This window comes from Aulonocara stuartgranti (assembly GCF_965226115.1).
Source record: "Aulonocara stuartgranti genome assembly, chromosome: 23".
NCBI lineage: Eukaryota > Metazoa > Chordata > Actinopteri > Cichliformes > Cichlidae > Aulonocara > Aulonocara stuartgranti.
This window is the reverse complement of record NC_138958.1, coordinates 19,803,998-19,824,384: the sequence shown is the minus strand read 5'-3', so window position 1 is coordinate 19,824,384 and position 20,387 is coordinate 19,803,998. Positions and strand designations below refer to the sequence as shown.

The 20,387-nt window shown below is 37.2% G+C and overlaps 1 protein-coding gene across 6 annotated transcripts; it reads left to right on the top strand.

The window, feature by feature from the left end:
• Positions 1-348: 348 nt before the first annotated feature.
• On the top strand, positions 349-20,282 carry tbx19 (T-box transcription factor 19). 6 transcript variants are annotated; one of them, XM_082522782.1, is made up of 10 exons: positions 1,098-1,959; positions 3,815-3,908; positions 5,021-5,292; positions 9,057-9,333; positions 12,992-13,126; positions 13,965-14,026; positions 15,871-15,929; positions 16,298-16,456; positions 17,420-17,570; positions 17,672-20,282. In XM_082522782.1, exons 2-10 carry the CDS (start codon positions 3,873-3,875, stop codon positions 17,847-17,849), a joined length of 1,329 nt encoding a protein of 442 aa, XP_082378908.1. In that variant the 5' UTR covers positions 1,098-1,959; positions 3,815-3,872; the 3' UTR covers positions 17,850-20,282. The 6 variants fall into 6 exon arrangements, with proteins under 6 accessions (XP_082378910.1, XP_082378908.1, XP_082378907.1 ...); XM_082522781.1 differs by lacking the exon at positions 1,098-1,959 and adding an exon at positions 2,953-3,366; XM_082522784.1 differs by lacking the exons at positions 1,098-1,959; positions 3,815-3,908 and adding an exon at positions 349-459.
• The last annotated feature ends 105 nt before the right edge of the window (positions 20,283-20,387 follow it).

Sequence of the window (20,387 nt, the reverse complement as noted above, 5' to 3'; positions counted from 1 at the left end):
ACAATAACAGTCCAATGAACACATCAGGAGCATTCATGCCACAGGATACTTTGGCTACTAGACTGGAGCAGCCATGCTAATACTAGATTATCAAGATCATCAATTAACCAAGTATCAAACCAAAGTTTCACCAATCTAGGAGCCCATCAGCTGTATTCACCTGTAGAAGCCACAGGTGAATACAAACCACGGGTGGTTTAGCTAGCAGCTATCTGAGTCCTTGCTTTTTATTCAACATCCATTGTTAATGAATGTATGTAAATGAAATCAAGCCAGTAGAAACTTTTGCTTTCTACATAAGCAGAATAAAATGTGACTTGTTAATAGAACTCCAACTCCAAACAGAAACCAGAGCTTCCAGTATCAGAGCTCACGTTCTGGACATGCAGAGACATCATTTTCATAAAGAGCGATCTGTTTGCAAGGTTCATGAATGGACTTCAGACAGCTTCTAGATAAGTAAGTAGCTACATTTTTTAGTCTGAATATTTTTGTGAGTGAGAGATTTCTGTTTTCCGTAAATGTGCAAAGAAATCAGTCAAGGCCTAGACATAAAGGCCTATAGATTGGAAGGTGATTGCCTGTTAACTATACTGTGTATACTCTGATCGACGAGAAAGTGGTTTTTGGCTGTCGTTAAGTGAAAATGGTTGCAGAAAACATGTATGGTGCTGCAGCACAGACCTTGTGATTGCTTTGGTCACAGTTTGCCACAGTTCCCCGTGGAAGATGCCAATTTGTCTGCAAACACTAACGAACCACAGAGCCATAGATCAAAAACAGCAAGTTTGCCTGTCAAAATAAAAGTTGCCTGTTTTGAATTGTGTTGCTTGTCAGCAGTAAGACACAGCGTTGAAGATAAACAGTCTCCATTTTCAGTTTGTTACACTTTTTTTTTTATGTTTTCCTACCGCACGGCTAGTAGTCGGCTGGTGTTTGCAGATAAATCGACATCATCCATGCAAACTGTTTCAACCTCCAGCAACCACTCACTAACCAGTCAGGTAATATGCATGTTTAACTGGGGAATGGTGGTTGCAAGGGGGTCAGCCACTGGTCTCTGACTGAGGCCTTAAATGGAGATGTATGAAAAAAACATGCATATGCCTGCTGTGGTGAGCCCGTGGGGCAACCAGCCAACAGTAACTTTTATTAACACTGTAAATAAGACAAGGCTGAACTTTAGACCGTTGAAAACCCAAACAGCCAAACATTCCTATATGGTCCGTACTTGGTGATGGTGGGAAGGCAGAACTCCCTTATAAAAGGAAGAGACCTCTACGGGAACCAGGCTGAGAGAGGGGCAACCATATAATTTATTCACGCTTGATTTGTTCTCCTCAAACTTCAAATCTGCTCTAAAGTTGCTCTAAATAAAGGTGCTGCTCTCACAGCTTCAACAAACTACAAGGCCGGTGTTTCAACTTTATTCACTTTCTCCTGCTTTGCTGTTGTTTTCTGCTCTTTCTCATCCACTTCTAGGTGTTTATAAAAATCGTAACATGGAGGTTGGTTGCCATTTTACATCCACCTGTTCCTGCATTAGTTTGCAGATTAGATTAAAGATTTCGTTTTTAGATTCGTCATTGTGCTCGTCCCTTTTATGTTTGCTATTTTTTAACACTCCCTCTTCCTCACTTTTACTGAAAGCAGTTTTTATAATTCAAAGGACAGTTAAACACTCTGTGGATTAAGTGTGAGTGGCCGAGTGAGGTAAATCGTCCGTGTGTTTGAAAGGAAAAGAGACGGAGAGCGTGTGTGAGTGTGTGACGGGGAGAGAGAGAGAGAGATGCAGAGCGAGGTGTAGTCAGACTGAAGCCCTCTGATTGACTGTGATGTTCAGTCAGATGCTGAGCGGCTTCACATCACAGTCAAACCTCCATCCTTTCGTCTCCCTGTTCATCGGAAACATCTCGTTAGGATAAATTCAACTGTTCGGCTCGGTGCCCGGTGTCACAGGTAAGTTTATATGCAGCTTTTTATGCACCTGTAGTTTCACCTATTATTGACCTACAGAGATGTCCATTATAGTTAAGCTCACGTAGAAATGTTGTTAGACAATTCCAAGATTTTTGTTCCAGGAATTTCAAGGAATTTCTGGATAAATTTGCAACTGATGGAATTAAAATGTATTAAACAAAAAGTAAGTTTTTACTTTTTGTGTGTTTTGCACATGGGCAGTAAACTGTGTCAGCTGTCATTCATGTGCTTTTTATTTTAGGATTTTAAATGTATTTGTCATCTGTTTTTACCCTTTTTTGTTAACAGTGTTTACTTTGAAATCACCAAGAATTAACAATTCATTATCTGAATATTACATAATGATTTACATATACATTTAATATATGAAGTAGACTGAATACTTCCTTTCAGTAATAAAAAAAAAAATTTTTAGGAGTTTTTTCATCAAATTTAAATACAGGGATGTGTGTATCATTAAAAAAGTCTGCTTTACACTGGATTATATTTTTTACTCACTGGAGATAAATAGTCTGAAGCTGTTTGAATTTTGTTTCTTGAAATTATTTTTAATATTAAAACATTCAAACCTTTAAAACATTCAAATCTTTAAATAAATCATACAAATTCTTTGACGTGATTGTGTATCACATAGAAATTTTTACCATAAGTGAAAATGTGAATGTGAAGAGATGTATATATGCTTTCTGTCAAATTCAGTAATTGCACCTATGTAAAATAATTTTCTTAAAATGTTTGGGTTGTAATTTCTATTAAACGTACATTTAAATGAGCCAAAAAATATTAATATTATATATATATATATTTATATATTTACTAACTATTGAAGGTTCTAATCTAATAACAATAATGCATTTTTTTTAAAGAGAGCTAAAGAATAAACGGGGGATTTCATGTCTTAAAAACCTGAAATCAGACCACAGAGTGTTTGAAAAGGTCCTGGATGTTTCTTTGACCTGGTGTAAACTGACACAAATAGGAAAGTCTTTTCCCCCCCAAACATTTTCAAACAAATCTTAGGTTAATTTGGTCAATTTTCTAATTATCATTATTAACTAGAACTGGGAAATTATGACAATATTGATTTTGTTTTTCCTATTTCTGATCATGAGGCAGGTATTAAATCACCCTCAGTGGGGTTTAAAAGGTCCTGTGGTTAAAGTGGTTACTAACAACAGCAGCAGTGTTAACAGACAGAAAATAAACTAACAGAAAAATTATACTCCATTAAATGTCTGTTAACTTCTGCTTATTATCCCCACTTTTATCCTGTGTGTGTTTTCTCTGCTGGAGGGTCTGCTGTCTGAGAGGACAAAGAAAAGCTAGAAAAGGAAGCTTTTGAATAAAAAAAGAAAAGAAACCAGCTGAAATCCACAGATCTCAGAGGTGATTTTTGGTAGACTCTGCACGCTAATAATCTATATTTTAATTGTTTGCAGAGTAAATTCTTTCTGGTAGGTTTTCAAAGTTTCGTATCCAAATATCTGACATTTTCTTACAGCCAATTTTACCTTCTTATTCACAATCTTGGGTTTTGTTGTTGGTAAAATTTTGATCAAACGTCCTGTTTTTGAAACAGAGTTCATTCAAGCCATCAGCCCAAAGTGTACAGATGGCATGTTATGCACTAAATACACTGCTATGCTGTGAACTATGTAGCAATTTGAGGCAAACAAATCCATAACCCTAAAAAAGAAAACATTAGTTCAGTTTGCCCAATTTGCATGTGATAACTGTGCATAAATGGACATGACAATACAATAAATCAATCTACTGATGGTGTTTAAAGGTATGTGTTTTAAGTTTTTATCCTTTATTTTCATTCTTGTTTCAGGCATCGTTTCCTTCCAGGTCCATACTAGAAGCCAAGTAAGAGTCTCATTGAAAGACAAATGGTGTCGGGTGTGCAGATGCTTCTGACTGACAAAGTAAAAGACTTTACAATTTTGTTGACCCCTTTGTGTCACTTTCAGTCTGTGAACCCACTGTAAATTAAATGATGCAGTTAAAGAAGGTTTCTATTCAAGAGCAACTTGGAAAAATAAATAAACCTTTTATTTCATTCAGATTCATTTAAACTGAACAATCAAACATCAGATTATAGCACATTTCATTTGCTCCTTTCATATCAAACAATGTTGATTGTTTAAAAGCTTCAAAAATAAACAACAGATAAACTGCTTCCTGAAACGAGCTTATTTTTTGCGTTTCTTTGGTCCAGAAATTCCCCACCTGCATTCAGCCTATTATTTTCAAATGCAGAAATTTTCAGGAACAATATGGGTTTATCGGGTAGCTGACACCGTCCTCCAGCTAACTACAACAATGACAATAACGTCAGCTCATTTTTTATTTTTATTTTCATTCAGTTAAACTGATTATGTGGCTTAGAAAAAAACTGAAACCTGTAGCATGAATTCAAAGTGGACTGGACTGAAAATTTTGTTTTCAGTGGGATTTACTAATCACCTGTTAAATGCAGCAGTGAAGCGTAATCTGATCGTTAGAGGGCTGGTGTAATTTAAAGAGGTGTTATTAAGAAATTATATAAAACCATGGTTATATGATTTGGTCCTGATCATTTTCAATGATCAATTGTATTTAGGATGTAGTTTGAAATGTCAAAAGGTGTTTTAAAAATTGAGAAACTCATCAAGAATGTGTGAGGTCTTCAACATTCAGTGAAACCTGATCTATGATTATAGCAAATAAAACATAATTTATACCATGTTTGAGATTCAGTGCGGTCAACAAAACAGACTCTAAGAGACGATATGAAAAAATACAGCCTGTGTTTTTTTACCCATTATTTGAAGTACTGCTGTGTTCTTCAGTCTATTGAGACAAGAATCATACTTTGTGGTAAAATTTACGCTTAGTGGACTAAATTAGTAAAATAAAAATATTCAGGTGGATCAGATTGCATTGTCAAGTTTCTAAAGACTAAAAAATAATCCAAACATCTTTACTCAAGTGAAATTAATGTTATAAAAACTGTAAAACTCATCACGATTGAATCTGTCTTTGTTTGGGTTTGCAGATGAAGGTGGAGGGGTTACAGGAAGATGGAGGGTCTGGTTCAGTGTCATCTGTAGATCAGAGTGCCACTGGTGCTGGTGGGTCGATGTGCAGTCCCGGTTCGGCTGAACGCTGCATGTCGCGGCTGCTGAGCGCCGTGGAGAGCGAGCTGCAGGCCGGCCGGGAGAAGGGCGACCCAACAGAGCGGGAACTGAGGGTGACGTTAGAGGATGCCGAGCTGTGGAGGAAATTCCAGCACATCACTAACGAGATGATCGTCACCAAGAATGGACGGTAACTGCTCTCAGATTTTTGCTACAAATTAACAAACTTCCATGAACAAACTTCACTCCTTCAATGCAACTGTTAGTTATTCAGGAAGCACCTGGTAGTGGAAACAAAAGTTTATTTACAGCTTCAGAATACTTTAGAAAATTGAAAGAAAAGGTGAACAAATTACAATATAAATGAAGTTTCTTAAATAAACAAAAATATCTGGATATAAACACCTGAATTAGAGATTCTCAGGATGCATTTCAATTAGAGACTTTGCGTTAAGTAATGTTGACTTTTTTGAGTCTTACTGCTGATCAACATGTGAATCTCAAGGGCGTTTGGGTAAATGGTAAATAAATTGATTCTTCTGCAGCACCTTACAACTCTACTGCAGAGCTCAAAGTGCTTTATAGAACATCTCATTTATACTGACTAATTCATGAAAGCACATTTTCTACGATTAAGCGTTTTCTCTGTAACATTCAGACACTGATAGTTGCATCAAAGAGCAACTTGGGGTGCAGTATCTCCTCCAAGGATACTTTGGCATGTAGACTGGAGCAGGCAGGGATCAAACCACCAATCTTTCAGTTAGTAGATGACCTACATTTCCTCCTGAGCTGCAGCCACCTCACCCACTTTTCTACATTGATAGAAAAAACACGTTAACATGTTCTCTCCTAAACAAAGCCTTCATAATTAGCCAGCTGAGATACTGGGTGTCTCTTTGTTTTGGGTTTTAGAGGTGTTCACAAGAGGAGGTTTTGATAGCCATTGTTGAGATTGTAGAGGTCTCAAAGACGTTTTTGAGTTAGTTCAGGAGATTTTTTTTTAGGTCTTTAGAGGAGATTCTTTAGATTTTGAAGGTATTGAAGAGATTTCCACAAAAAAAAAAAATCAATAAGTTACTCCAAAAAGTATTCCACAAATACTTTTGGATGTTTCAGAAGCCTACAAGAAGCTCTGGAGGCTATTAGGGAGACTGACATCTGATATTTGTAGTCCTTGTTGATTCTGAGGATCTCCTGGAGAAGTTATGGATGCAATTAGTAACGTTTTCTAATTGTGTTGTAAGACTTTTCGGAAGAAAATCAGAAGAGTTTGGCTCATTTAGAAGTGATAAATAGCTTTGAGAGTGTCCAGATATAATTTAGGAGTTGTGAGAAGTTTTTTCTGAAGTTATAGAGGTAATAAGGACAGTACTTATGGTCTTTAATACATTCTAGATATAGAATGTGTTAAACGTAATATCAGTAAAGTACTTTTCTGAAAGTACATTGTCAACAGCCATCAGATTGACAGCCAACAGGAAACAGATCATTATATCAGGTAACTTTTGTCTTTACAGTCAGTATTCAGTAACGAACATGTTAGAAAATCATAAAAAGGCAATTTTCAGTCTTTTCCTAAACTGACAGAATTGATTTTTCTTGTCAGGAAAGTCTGCAAATGAAAAATGTAATTTAGCAAACACAGATACAGTTCTTTGCAACTTTCAACTAGTCAGTGTGAAAATAAAAATAAAAAACTGAGCCTTTCAGATACAACCGGCCCTATAAATAGCTATGATCCATATAATGCTGCTAAGTTTACTCGGGCAGTTTTAGTTTGGCATTTCTGTCACTCCCTGTGAAGGTAACATTAGGAGGACTTTCTAGTGCTTCAACTTGTGACTTTGCAATAATAAGTTAATGACTTCATTGGCATCAGCAGTCAATGAATGATACAGTAGCATGCCAACATTTTATGTGAGAGTTAATCAACTTTTGTTCCTAGTCAGCCAGTTTAGAAACAGAAAAATCAGACATTAAAAGATCATTATGTTCAATTCAGTGGCATGAAGATACACCATATTCTTCCTGAGCATGAATATACAATTCAGGCTTTATGAGAGAAACAAGCTTGAAGAAGAAAATATTTGAAAAATTGTGTTGTTGTTTTTTCTAAATTGAGTTTTGTTGGTGGTTCTTCTGAGCAGATGTGGCAACTTGTACTTTGTTTGCCAGAGATTTGTTATTTTGTTGTGATGCTAAAAACATAATCTTACCCATTTTTCTACAAATAATGGCTCGTTTTAGAAGATACTTGATTTCTGAATATTTTTGCAAAAATGACCACAGAGATGGAGAAACATTAACACAGAGTGTCCCTGTTTTAAGCTGACTCCCGATCAGTGCTGCTGTTAACCGGGGTTATTCATTAGTCTCGATAGCAGCTGTTATCATCGCCTCTGTGTGTTTCATTTTGTGTTTTTTTTGTGCCAAGCCGAGGCGTGTTGACCAGTCGCGCCCTGCGGTGGGCAAACACTCCATTTACACCTGCAGGACGCCACTTCAACTGCTGTTACTGCTGGAGAGCCGACTGTTTGTCTGAAAGCAGCTTTAGAAGGATGGAAACTTTGGTATTTTTAACATACGGTGATAAATTTATATTCACATGCAGAGATGGTTGGTTATCATAATCTGTCATAGTTTATGCTGCCTGTAACAAATTTTAGCTCTGGTAAGGATTTTTCTAATCAGTCATCAGTTGTTATTGATGGTTATCGAAGAAATGCATTTGTTGGCTGTACCGCTGTCAACCAGTCAGAATGAAAAATAAAGAATAAGGTATATTCAGAGAATAAAATGGGGGTGGAATCGTAGTGTCAGGAGGCTCTTTGGAGAAAAACTAGTCTGGAAATTATAGACATTTTCTCTAAAGCCCTTAAAATCTGGTATTGTTAAAATGCCTTTATACAGCCTTCAGCTGTTTGGCACAATTGTCAAAAAATTGCAGTACCAGACTTTTTTGGATTCTGTTTACTTTTAAAACTCCATCCAACAATTATTTGTGTTATATATAAATCATTATCTCTAATTTGACAGAAATTTCTGAAAATTGGCTCTTACATGTTTTCTTTGACCAACTCTCAAAGCTGAACTATTTTCCTAGAAAAGCTCAAGAAAGTCCTCACTCCTGAGAAACTACAAGGAACAACTATCTGTATATCAGTGCAGCTGAAAATTCTGTCAGTTTAAAAATTAATCTGTTAACTAAATGTGTGACTGTGATAAATTATCACAGACGTTTTATAGAACTATTCAAATTTACTGTTGGCTTCTGGAATGTTTTTAACAGATCCACAAATTCCCAGTTTGAGTTTGATCTGTATGTAGTTTAATAGTTGCAATAATTTTGTATTTGTTTGTAAATGTATTCATTATATGAAACGTTATATTGTGTATATATTTAATTTCATCTAAAGTCCAAAACATAAAGTAAAACAAAATGCTGTGGATCCTTTGGCAGCTTAAAACCTGGATATTTATCTGAGGTGCCGGTGGTGACCAAAAATGGAGCTAAAAGAGAAAAAAAGTCGGACAATCTTCAGGTTGATATAAATAACTTTATCATTATAGTTGGTTATACTTAAAAAAAACTGAACCAAAGAATGAAACTGAAACTGTAAATTCAGATTTGCAATCACATAATAGCAGAACAGCTCCCACAGCTGAGCAGGTGGTGAGCAAAGTCAAGACATATCTTTATAATAAGCTGCTGACTAATTTGTTGATTAAATGTTCAGCAATGTATGTTACAGTAACTTCAGCTTCAATAAAACTTTCATAGAGATACATTCATATGTATAGGCAATGTGTGTAATCTATGTATAAACTTATAATATAATGTAAGAAAAAATGCATTAAAATTGGTATTAGCCCCATAATTCTGTTATTATTTTGGGTTCTGTGAGTGAACATAAACTTTCCCCTTTAATCAAGCTGTGTGTCTCTCTTCAGTCGCATGTTCCCAGTGCTGAAAGTGAGCGTCTCTGGCCTGGACCCCAGCTCCATGTACTCCTTCCTGCTGGACTTCGTCCCGGCTGACAGCTGCCGCTGGAAGTTTGTAAACGGGGAGTGGGTGGCGGCCGGCCGGGCGGAAAGCCGCAGCGAAGGCCGGGGCCACGGTGGCATCTACATCCACCCTGACTCGCCAAACTTCGGCGCTCACTGGATGAAAGCGGCCGTGTCCTTCAACAAGGTCAAACTCACCAACAAGGTGAACGGAGGAGGACAGGTGGGTGGAACAGAGCCTGAAAATCTGCATGTCTTCCTTCATTGATTTCTTTGTGTGTTTACTTGTTCTTTCTGCAGTCATTCATACTTTGATTTTTATCCAGTCTGTTCATATATTTTCAGTTTTTATTTAATTGTTGTTTTTTTTCTTTCCTGTGATTTCTTATTCGTTTTCTTTCTCTCCTTTGTTCTCTTTTTTGTTTCTGTTCTGCTGATTTTTGCTTTCTTTGTTTTGTTTGTAGTTCCTTTTTTCTTCAGTACTTTATTCCTCTCTTTAATCTAGTGTTTTCTTTTTTCAATCTTTCTTTTTTGTTCTCGTAATTTTCTACTATTCATTCTTGTCTTTCTTCTCCCTTTCCCTCTTTCACTTTTACCACACTTTTTCCTGTATTTCTTCTGCATCTCCGTCTTCTTCTTCTTCTTGAGTCCATTATCCTGCTGTTCATGTCAAGAGTCTCCGTCTCTTTCCCTCTCTCTCTCTCCTTCCCTCTGTATTGTATTGAAGTGGGCGAGAGACTACCGCCTCTAATTAGCCACTTCAGTCCCTCTCTCCGCTCACTTCACCTGCTCGCCCCCTCGTAACCACGGGAACGGGATAAACAGCTCTTAATTGGCCAGCAGCAGTTTAATGCACTTCCTGTCGAGAGCTGTTCAGCACTCTTAGAGGCCTCCATGCGCACACACGCACACACAAACACAAACACACGTGCACAGCACTACAAAATTGGCAATAATGTTGTTTATATTTACCCCATTATCCCTGTCCAAACATGACACGCACACACCGGGCAGTAATGCAGAGTTGGAACAGAGAGCTCGGCCATAATGAAATAATTGCTCAGCTTATTTGTACATTATGGTAATTATGTTTTTTACTGGGAAATTAATTTACCCATCATGCTTCAGATGGACGAGGGAGAGAGAGGTAAACTATATTCAAAAAGAGCCCACACACACTCCAGCTAATGTGGGCACTGCCAGCACACACACAGCGCCGGGGTCAGATCTGAAGCCAGCCTCTCAATCTGAATAGAAAACAGTTTGTTTTTGTGTGTCCGCCCGGAGAACTCGGATTGGTTAATTGGGCCTCATTAGCGAGGGGGGGGGGGGGGGTTTGGGGGGGGGGGGGTTGATGGGGAGATGGACGAGATAGAAAAGACAGATGGATAAAAGAGTGTTTTGGCCAAAAGACAAAGATGGCTCCACTCCATAAACTCTCCTGCAGTCAGACAAACTGACAAACTGACTGACTGACAAAACTACACTTACCTTTGTTTTCTGTTAATTGATTCAAAAGTACAGAGCTGTTTGGACTTTTTCAAACTTTTAGAGCCGAGTTTTTACCGTGAGGCTTGTGATCTCTTCAGAGAGGATGGACTTCAGTAAAAAAGTACTGAAATGAACTAAACAGGTCAGATAGGAAATGTTGAAGTATGGATAGAATGAGGTAGGCAGTTACAACCAGATATAGATGGTTACATTTATGAATGGGCAATAATATACATGGACACAAGCAGGTATCGGAGGAATGGAAACATTATAGATGACGGGGGATCTATTATTGTACGATCATCTATTATTGTACGATCTACTGTACAATATAAAGCGCCTTGAGGCGACTGCTGTTGTGATTTGGCGCTATATAAATAGAATTGAATTGAATTGAATTGAATTGAAATGGAAACATTATAGATGAGTACAAACTGGTGTTAATGAATATAGATAATTGGGCGAAAGCATATAAAAATATTATAGATGACTGAAAACCTCTAAAAAGGTGGATAGATAGTAGCAGATAGAGGTAGCTTCAGACAATTACAACTGGATATAGAGAGATACGAACAGGTACAAATTGAGAAAGACATATAAAAATGTTTAGATGTGTGTAAATGGGTAAAGATGGAAAAATGAATATACAGCTTAAAAGAATTAAAGGGACACTTGAAATTCCAGTACCAGTATGTATATATATACAGTGGTTTGCAAAAGTATTCGGCCCCCTTGAACTTTCCCACATTTTGTCACATTACAGCCACAAACATGAATCAATTTTATTGGAATTCCACATGAAAGACCAACACAAAGTGGTGTACACGTGAGAAGTGGAACGGAAATCAATACAATAAATAACTGCAAAGTGGGGTGTGCGTAATTATTCAGCCCCCTGAGTCAATACTTTGTAGAACCACCTTTTGCTGCAATTACAGCTGCCAGTCTTTTAGGGTATGTCTCTACCAGCTTTGCACATCTAGAGACTGAAATCTTTGCCCATTCTTCTTTGCAAAACAGCTCCAGCTCAGTCAGATTAGATGGACAGCGTTTGTGAACAGCAGTTTGCAGATCTTGCCATAGATTCTCGATTGGATTTAGATCTGGACTTTGACTGGGCCATTCTAACACATGGATGTGTTTTGTTTTAAACCTTTCCATTGTTGCCCTGGCTTTATGTTTAGGGTCGTTGTCCTGCTGGAAGGTGAACCTCCGCCCCAGTCTCAAGTCTTCTGCAGACTCCAAGAGGTTTCCTTCCAAGATCGCCCTGTATTAGGCTCCATCCATCTTCCCATCAACTCTGACCAGCTTCCCTGTCCCTGCTGAAGAAGCACCCCCAGAGCATGATGCTGCCACCACCATATTTGACAGTGGGGATGGTGTGTTCAGAGTGATGTGCAGTGTTAGTTTTCCGCCACACATAGCGTTTTGCATTTTAGCCAAAAGGTTCCATTTTGGTCTCATCTGACCAGAGCACCTTCTTCCACATGTTTGCTGTGTCCCCCCCACATGGCTTGTGGCAAACTACAAACGGGACTTCTTATGGTTTTCTGTTGACAATGACTTTCTTCTTGCCACTCTTCCATAAAGGCCAACTTTGTGCAGTGCACGACTAATCGTTGTCCTATGGACAGATTCCCCCACCTGAGCTGTAGATCTCTGCAGCTCGTCCAGAGTCACCATGGACCTCTTGGCTGCATTTCTGATCAGCGCTCTCCTTGTTCGGCCTGTGAGTTTAGGGTGACGGCCTTGTCGTGGTAGGTTTACAGTTGTGCCATACTCCTTCCATTTCTGAATGATCGCTTGAACAGTGCTCCTTGGGATGTTCAAGGATTGGGAAATCTTTTTGTACCCTCAGCCTGCTTTAAATTTCTCAATAACTTTATCCCTGACCTGTCTGGTGTCTAAATCCAATCAAGAATCTGTGGCAAGATCTGAAAACTGCTGTTCACAAACGCTGTCCATCTAATCTGACTGAGCTGGAGCTGTTTTGCAAAGAAGAATGGGCAAAGATTTCAGTCTCTAGATGTGCAACGCTGGTAGAGACATAGCCTAAAAGACTGGCAACTGTAACTGCAGCAAAAGGTGGTTCTACAAAGTATTGACTCAGGGGGCTGAATAATTACGCACACCCCACTTTGCAGTTATTTATTGTATTGATTTTCGTTCCACTTCTCACGTGTACACCACTTTGTATTGGTCTTTCACGTGGAATTCCAATAAAATTGATTCATGTTTGTGGCTGTAATGTGACAAAATGTGGAAAAGTTCAAGGGGGCCGAATACTTTTAGATAAAAGCATTTAGGTGCAGAAAAAATGTACAATAATCTTGGTCTAAATAATTATAAATGATGGGAAAATGTAGAAATAATTGTCTTCATTTTCCCAGATTATGTTGAATTCTCTCCATAAGTATGAACCTCAGCTCCACATCGTGTGTGTTGGCTCTCGCCATCGACTGGTTTCTAACGTTTCCTTCAAAGAAACGCAGTTCATCGCCGTCACTGCCTACCAGAATGAAGAGGTACAAAAGATGTTCTATTTTCAATATCATTTGGTGTTTGGGTGTGAACTAGAACTAGTTTCACAGCTATACTTGTTCTAATTCTTGAAAAATTGAAGCTGATTTTGATATATCAAAGTTAAAGCTAACACCAGCAAGCTAAAATTGCTCAAATATTCCAATTAACCAGATTTAATGCTGGTTAAGTGTCATGAAATATTGGACAGTGTTTCTTTTTTCAATTACCTTTTTAATAAATATGGATTTGTGGGACACAGACTCGGAATTAGAAACACAACACAACATCTTTTAATCGGAAAAAAACATTTGAATACAAATGTATGAAATTTTTTATAAAGGTAAAGCTCAGACGTCTGATTTAGTTTAAAAAAAAGGTAAAGCTCAGAGTTTTTTTTACCAGCTGAATCTGTTTAATTTAATGAGATGAATCAGTTTTTAAGGGTATAATATATTCCATTTTTAATGTTACAACAGCAAACCCTTACTTAGTTGGTCACGTTCAGGTTATTAATAATCTATTCTCTCATTTTATTGAGATCACAGTTAATAAAAACAGATTGGGAACACACACTAATTATTCAAATCAAAACAGAGGAAGAATTTATTAAACAGAACTGTGAAATAATACAATAAGTGGACATGAAAATGGATATTCATCTAGAAGCCTGATTGAGAAATTACTTGCAAATGAACAGATCAATGAAAGATGAAGCCTCTGTCCAATAAATGGACTGTTATGCATAAAAGTCATTTAACATTTCACAGCTGAGGTGCTCTGTTCTTCTCGAGTGTAAAATAACGTAACAGGATGTGGATGTTTCTGTGTTTTTCTGTGCAGATCACAGCCCTAAAGATCAAATACAACCCGTTCGCTAAAGCCTTTCTGGATGCCAAAGAGAGGTAACACTGCACAGCAACACAACAACAGCATCCAAACACTTTAATCTGACTTTTAAACTGGATATACCCTTTAAGAGACCCAGTAGCCATATAGTGTATTTCTATGTTCTTTTGTGATACTTTAAATTATAAAAACATAAATCTAGCCTCCAAAACTTTTCATAGATTTTTACAGGATTTTCCACATTAATGTGCCACGGAGAATGGAAAGCTGTGAAATATGAACATTTTTAACACAATGGGCTTTGATTTATTAGCCCTTTTTCTGGTATATATTCAATAATTAGGTATCTCATTATGACAGTGTTTAGATATTTCAGTAATCTAAATGTTTTGTGCATTTCTACACAAAATCTTTGAAATATTACGCTTCTGCCAACCAGATTTTTTTTTTCAGATTGAGTTAGAAACAACGGATGACTATGATGACTTCACTGTAATTTTGCTTTTTAGTTGCAAAGATAGCTGGATTGCACAAGGGTTAAAAATGTCCTGTTTCTCATATTAGGTTTTCAGAGCATTTAAAGTAATTATCATGAAGAAAGCAAGAGTTATTTGTACGGCAATTTTCACATTAAAAGCACCAGATAACTTCTACAGAAGTAGAACAGCTCTGTTTGATCAAAGTTCCTGCATGCTGGTAACACACGGCAGAAGACTTTCACTGCACTACAGATAACATTAAAAATAGATCCAACTATAGCTCATCCATCATGGTCGGGTTTTGTCTTCACTAGCAGGGAGTTAAAACTGGATTGGACCAGCAGGGCACCTGTTTATTTGGTTGGTGGTGCAGGGTGGTTTTTAAAAGAGAACAAAAATGTGCTCTCACCTCTGCAAAGTCAACTAGCTTTCAGCATAGCTCTGAGACATATGTAAAGTATATGGTCATTCAGAGTAAGTTTCTGGTTAGACTCCATAACGTTTTTAGGCCCAGGTGCATCAACCTCAGTTTGGGGTGCATTTAAAGGTTATCCAGGCCTTTATATCCTTAAGTCGTGGCTCTAGTTTAACTAATAATTTCGGCACCATAGATAAATAAAGTTGGATATCATCTGCATAGAAAATAAAATGTAGGTATTATTTATGACAAGAGAGGTAATGCACCATCTCAAATGTTCTGTGCCTTTTAGTTTTCAGTACCAAGAAAAGGTTGCGGGAGAACTGATGGAAGGATTGTTAGCAAGACTAAAAGGGCATTTGACTACCGAAGAGCTTCAGGGTGGTTCAGCTGACTTTGGAGTGGTGATAAACACACCTCAGTATCCAAAGTGGTTGACTTCAAGAGGTCAGGCTCTCAGCTCCCAAACTAAACATCATGATAAATCTTTAGACAGTTCTTTTTATTTTTTGTTATTTTGAATAAGTAAAAGGTGGAGATAAAGACATACTTCACTTTAAGCTTATATTTTACTCACTGAGATAGAAAACTGTGATCAGGGGACCCAAACATCACTGCAAAATCTCCACATAAACAAATGATGTTGTAAAATCAACTTGTGATTAAATGCAATAGCTGTGAGATCTAGTATGTCATATATAATGAGTGTGCAGTTGTGGATGAGTCAGATTTCTGTCCCATCCAGAGATATTTTACACCACAGCCATGTGCCTGCAATGACTGCTGACACTTTACACTTAACGCTTAGCATTTCTCACCAGGATAACAGAGGAAGTTAGCGTTAGCAGGCGATTAGAGAGTCATTATGAACTCCACCGTCTCACTCATTTGGAGAGAGGGTGTCAAGTGAGAGACTCTATACAATATAAACCACACACACATCTGAACACAGACACACAAACTCACATTGTCTTGATGGCTGTGTTTGATTTATCCTCCTCAGGATCCCAGGTGGGCGGAGTTTGCCTGAGCCATCAGAGGGCCGTGTTGGGATTCAGTCCTGTGAGTTCACAGCTTTATATAGCCTCATGAAAGAGACAATTACATTTTTTCGTAGTTTATATCGAAATAAAAACATTGGACTTTTATGCTTTTTGAAATTTAATTTGAAGATTAAAATAAAAATCAGATTTTGTGGGAAAAATTTAAAATCTTATTTCCATGGTATGAAATTTATGAATCTATGAAAGTGTTTGATTTTAACAGCATATTTTATTCCTTTTTTATAAACAGTTTTTCTGAGCATTTACTTTTCTTGTGCTTTTATTTTTTGTGTAAGTATATATTTCTTGCTATTCTTGACACAAAAAAACAAACTATCGATACATTTTAGGTAAACAGATATTTGCGTGTGTGCTTTGGTGTGTAAGGTTGGTCGCTGTGCTCAGCTGGAGGAGGAGGTGCTTTTCCTTATGGCAGCAGCCTCCCGCTGACATCACATCATCACCATGGTTATAAACACCATGGATACCCTGGGAGACACACGCCTTACCCCACTGCCTACCTGCCCCACCGCCCGCACTCCTCAGGTAACAGTGTTTTTGTGAATGTTTGTAGAAAGTCCAAAAATAAAGTTTTGTACTTCTTATCATGTTCAACATTACAGAGGGATTTCATATTTGCTACAATTATCACAGATATTTGTTTTTACTTTTTTCAACTTTAATGTAAAACTGTGCAGCAGAACATTTTCACTATATTGAAATAATCATGACATTTTACACTGGCATTATACTACATTATACATTATACTATATGTATAAACATGTGCTGTATAAACATGTAGTTTCATGTTCATTTATAACTATATAAAAAATCACGATTTATTTATTTACTAAATGTTTACAATATAAAGCATTTACAATTTTTATATACATACATTTGCATGCAGACATCTCTTTTTGTCATTAATATACAAATTTTCTTCATGTCTATTATGATTTAAAAACAAAATTCTTATATATGTGACATAAAAACAATGATTAATGAACTGTATATTAAACAGATAAACAAATAAGCATTTACGTAAATATTTTATATGGGTTTTTTTCTGAATATTCAGTGAACATTTACTTTCTATAACTACTTATATACATATATACCTTTATATACACTAGTACACAATGTAAATTATGTTGATTTACTTATATGCTAATTTTAAATATTTATATACAAACTTTTGCCTGCAGACATCTACATGAATATAGAAATATGCACACACACACACACACACACACACACACACACACACGTGTGTGTGTGTGTATATATAAATATATAAATATAAATATATATATATATATATTATATATATATATATATACATACATATATATTTACTCTTATTTAGCAAAAAAGTACATTTTACAGATTTTTGTTTTGTGTTCAAAATCCTATCTTTTGTTTAAGTCTTTTGGTTTTTATTCAATATTTTACTCAATATTGAATGAACACAGCAGTTTCTAAATTCTGGATTCTTTGTGTGCTCTCAGTGTGTCTCTCTGAAGGTGTTCAGGTGATATCTGATGGCTGGAGCACCTCCTCCCCTCGTCCCACCTCATCTTCTTCCTCACCCTCCTCTGCCTCCATTCCCTTGAGTAGCAGCGCCCCTTCATCACAGCCTCCTCCTCCTCACAGCTCCAGGTGAAACCCATCCCACAGCTTTAAATGGTAAATGTACTGGTTTTTCAGATTAAATGAACTATCTGTGTGTGTTTTCAGTCAGTACCCTTGTCTGTGGACAGTTGGATGCAGCGAGCTGAGCCCCTCCCACTCACCCTGCGCTGGGCTCCACCATGGACCAATCAGCAGCGAGGGACTCATGCAGCCTCCTGGTCACACTCGGATGGGCGGGGCTGGATGGCCGCCTGGTCCCACACACTCTTTCTGAAATGTGATGTGATTGGCCAAATTAATCAGTGATAACCCACTACACACTAGTAACCTGGTGGTAACCGTTCAGTGAGATTATTTGATAGTAACCAGCTGCTGGTTATTTGTACATAGAGTACTGTAAGCTTTCATGGCTACTCATATCATGCAGTTGATAAAAAATATATATATTTTAAACACTATTTGTAACTATTTATGACTATTTGTATAGATATCATTTCAAAAGGAATGGTTACTTGTATCTGCTTGTGGCTACAATCACATAGGGACAGAGATCCCCAACCCCAACCCCAAAAATATGTAGTCTTCAACCAGTTGGCGAGCAGTTTCTGGCAGTTGCTTTGTGAAATTAATCACAAAGAGGGTGCTGCACAAAACACCTCCTAAAAGTTGCTTTGGTGGGTACCAGATTACCGCAGTGACTCACAGTTTTCAGGTAATAAGCCAACTTATCTGCAAATACTCATCAAGAGTTCATAACCCACTAGTGAAATTGGAAACAGAGACCGGTCACCTACTAGTAAAAGTTGGAGCCTCTTATACACGTTGGGTCCAGCAGTAAGACAAAGCATTTATCTGATGGTAAACTGTGAACTATGTATGCAAACTCTTGGCTAACATAGAAGTCTGTTAGTGACCAAAAGAGTCTTATGGAGGTTTTCTGGTGCAGCACCTTCTTTATGACAGACTTTGTGACCTAACAGCCAACAAGCACTCACCAACCATTCAGGAAATACACACTTTTTTTCCCTAGCGACCATAGGTTGACTGGGGTTGATGGACTAGTTTCTATGACTTTTAGACCGAGGCCACAGGAAGTGGCCAGTTGGCTGCTTGTACCACAGCTATTGGTGGCTAGTATTTCATTTAGCAGCTGTGACTACTTATAGATAACAGTGACAACTCCTACATGGGAACTTCTAGTGGCTGTTAACGTCTGCTAGTGGCTTCTATTAGTAGATAAAGGTAATCACTGCTGGCCTTTGTTGCATGTAAGTAGCAGATACTGGTTAGCAACTGGTAGCTACATATGAGTGACGGTGTTATTTGAGTTAGTGGCAACCGTTTTAGTTAGCAGCTAACCAGTAAATACCTGTAAATAAAATGGTTACATGTACCTGCTGGTTGTTGATGCAATCTAATGAGCACTGGGGGCCACTTTTAAAATCTAATAGGTAAATATTTGCTAATGTCTTATAGTAAGCATCTACTGACAGCCAAATATTCTTTTGGTTACTTAAACTAAACCAATACTGTTGGGTCCCCCCCCCCCCCCATATTTATTGGTAATAAAAATGTAAAACAGTGAGATGAACATATGTAAATCTAATGTTAGCCAACAGCCTGGGCTTCAGATTCCTCTATATACTCAATTTATAATTTATGAAATTTCAAATTTTCTGCAGGCTTCCAGAAGTTCGCCAATCAAAAGTGAACTGATGGGCTGGATAAGATAAGTATAAGATAAATGTGGTTTATTTTCAAAAGCAAATCATGCTAAGACTTTAAATGAGATGTATTATGCTTTTCATGATTTGTTGTCATGTATTTAATGTCACAGTGTCAGATATTCATATTAAACCTGTCTAAAGTTAAAAATAATGAAGCAAACTTATGTAAAAGTATTTCTTTTGAGACTTCACACTGCTCTGAATCCTCTGTCTCCAGCATCACGGCTCATTGGGTTTCATGGCTGGCTTTGAGATGTTGGCCAGTCAGATTTTTAGGGAGGAGGGCCTTGATGAGCTACATTTAGAAACATAATAGATTCATAATTTGCTATGATATATCGTCATATATTTGATGTTACCATCTCAGATGTTCATTTAAACCTGTCCAGAGTTAATAATGTTAAATTATGTACACTGCTCTGAATTTTCTGTTTCCAACATCACAGCTCACAGGATCTAGGTGTTGCCCCTCAGCTCTCTTCCAGATTTTGGGAAATCAAACAGAAGTGAGCTTTCATATGGAGAAGAGCCTTAAAGAGCTGGAGCATTATTTAGGACTTTTGAAGAGTTGCAGTATATAATATAGAGAATGGAATTAAAATTATTCCCCTTTACCTGACAGTAAATTTGGCTCCCTTTTCTTGCAGATATTAAAGGTCTCTAGCAGGGACTTTTAGTGGTTGCCACTTGCTCATCAAGTCACATGTAAATCAACATTATATCATTTGCTGAATCAAAGTGTTAAAATAAATCAAATCAATGTTAGGTCTTGCAAACTCTGTGGTGTTATGGTGCCCTCTGGAGTCAGAGGTAAAAGATTCATGTCTTTGTTTTTGATGATGTTGCTTTCTCATTGTTGTTTCTCCGGATCTATTGCTGCTAAGCAGAAACAAAAGATAATTTGAAGATTAAATTAATTAAATTAAAACATGTAGTCAGCAAAAACACCAAATAATTGTTCTGCTCTCGTTGTTGCTTTTTGTTTGTTTTCTGCTGCAGAAAGAGAGAGGTTGTGATTCAGCTGTGTGTCAATAAAGACTTAAGAGAGAGTGTGTTCATGTCAAAATGTTTGTAAAATGCATGTCAAAATATATGTAAAAACATATATTTAGATAAA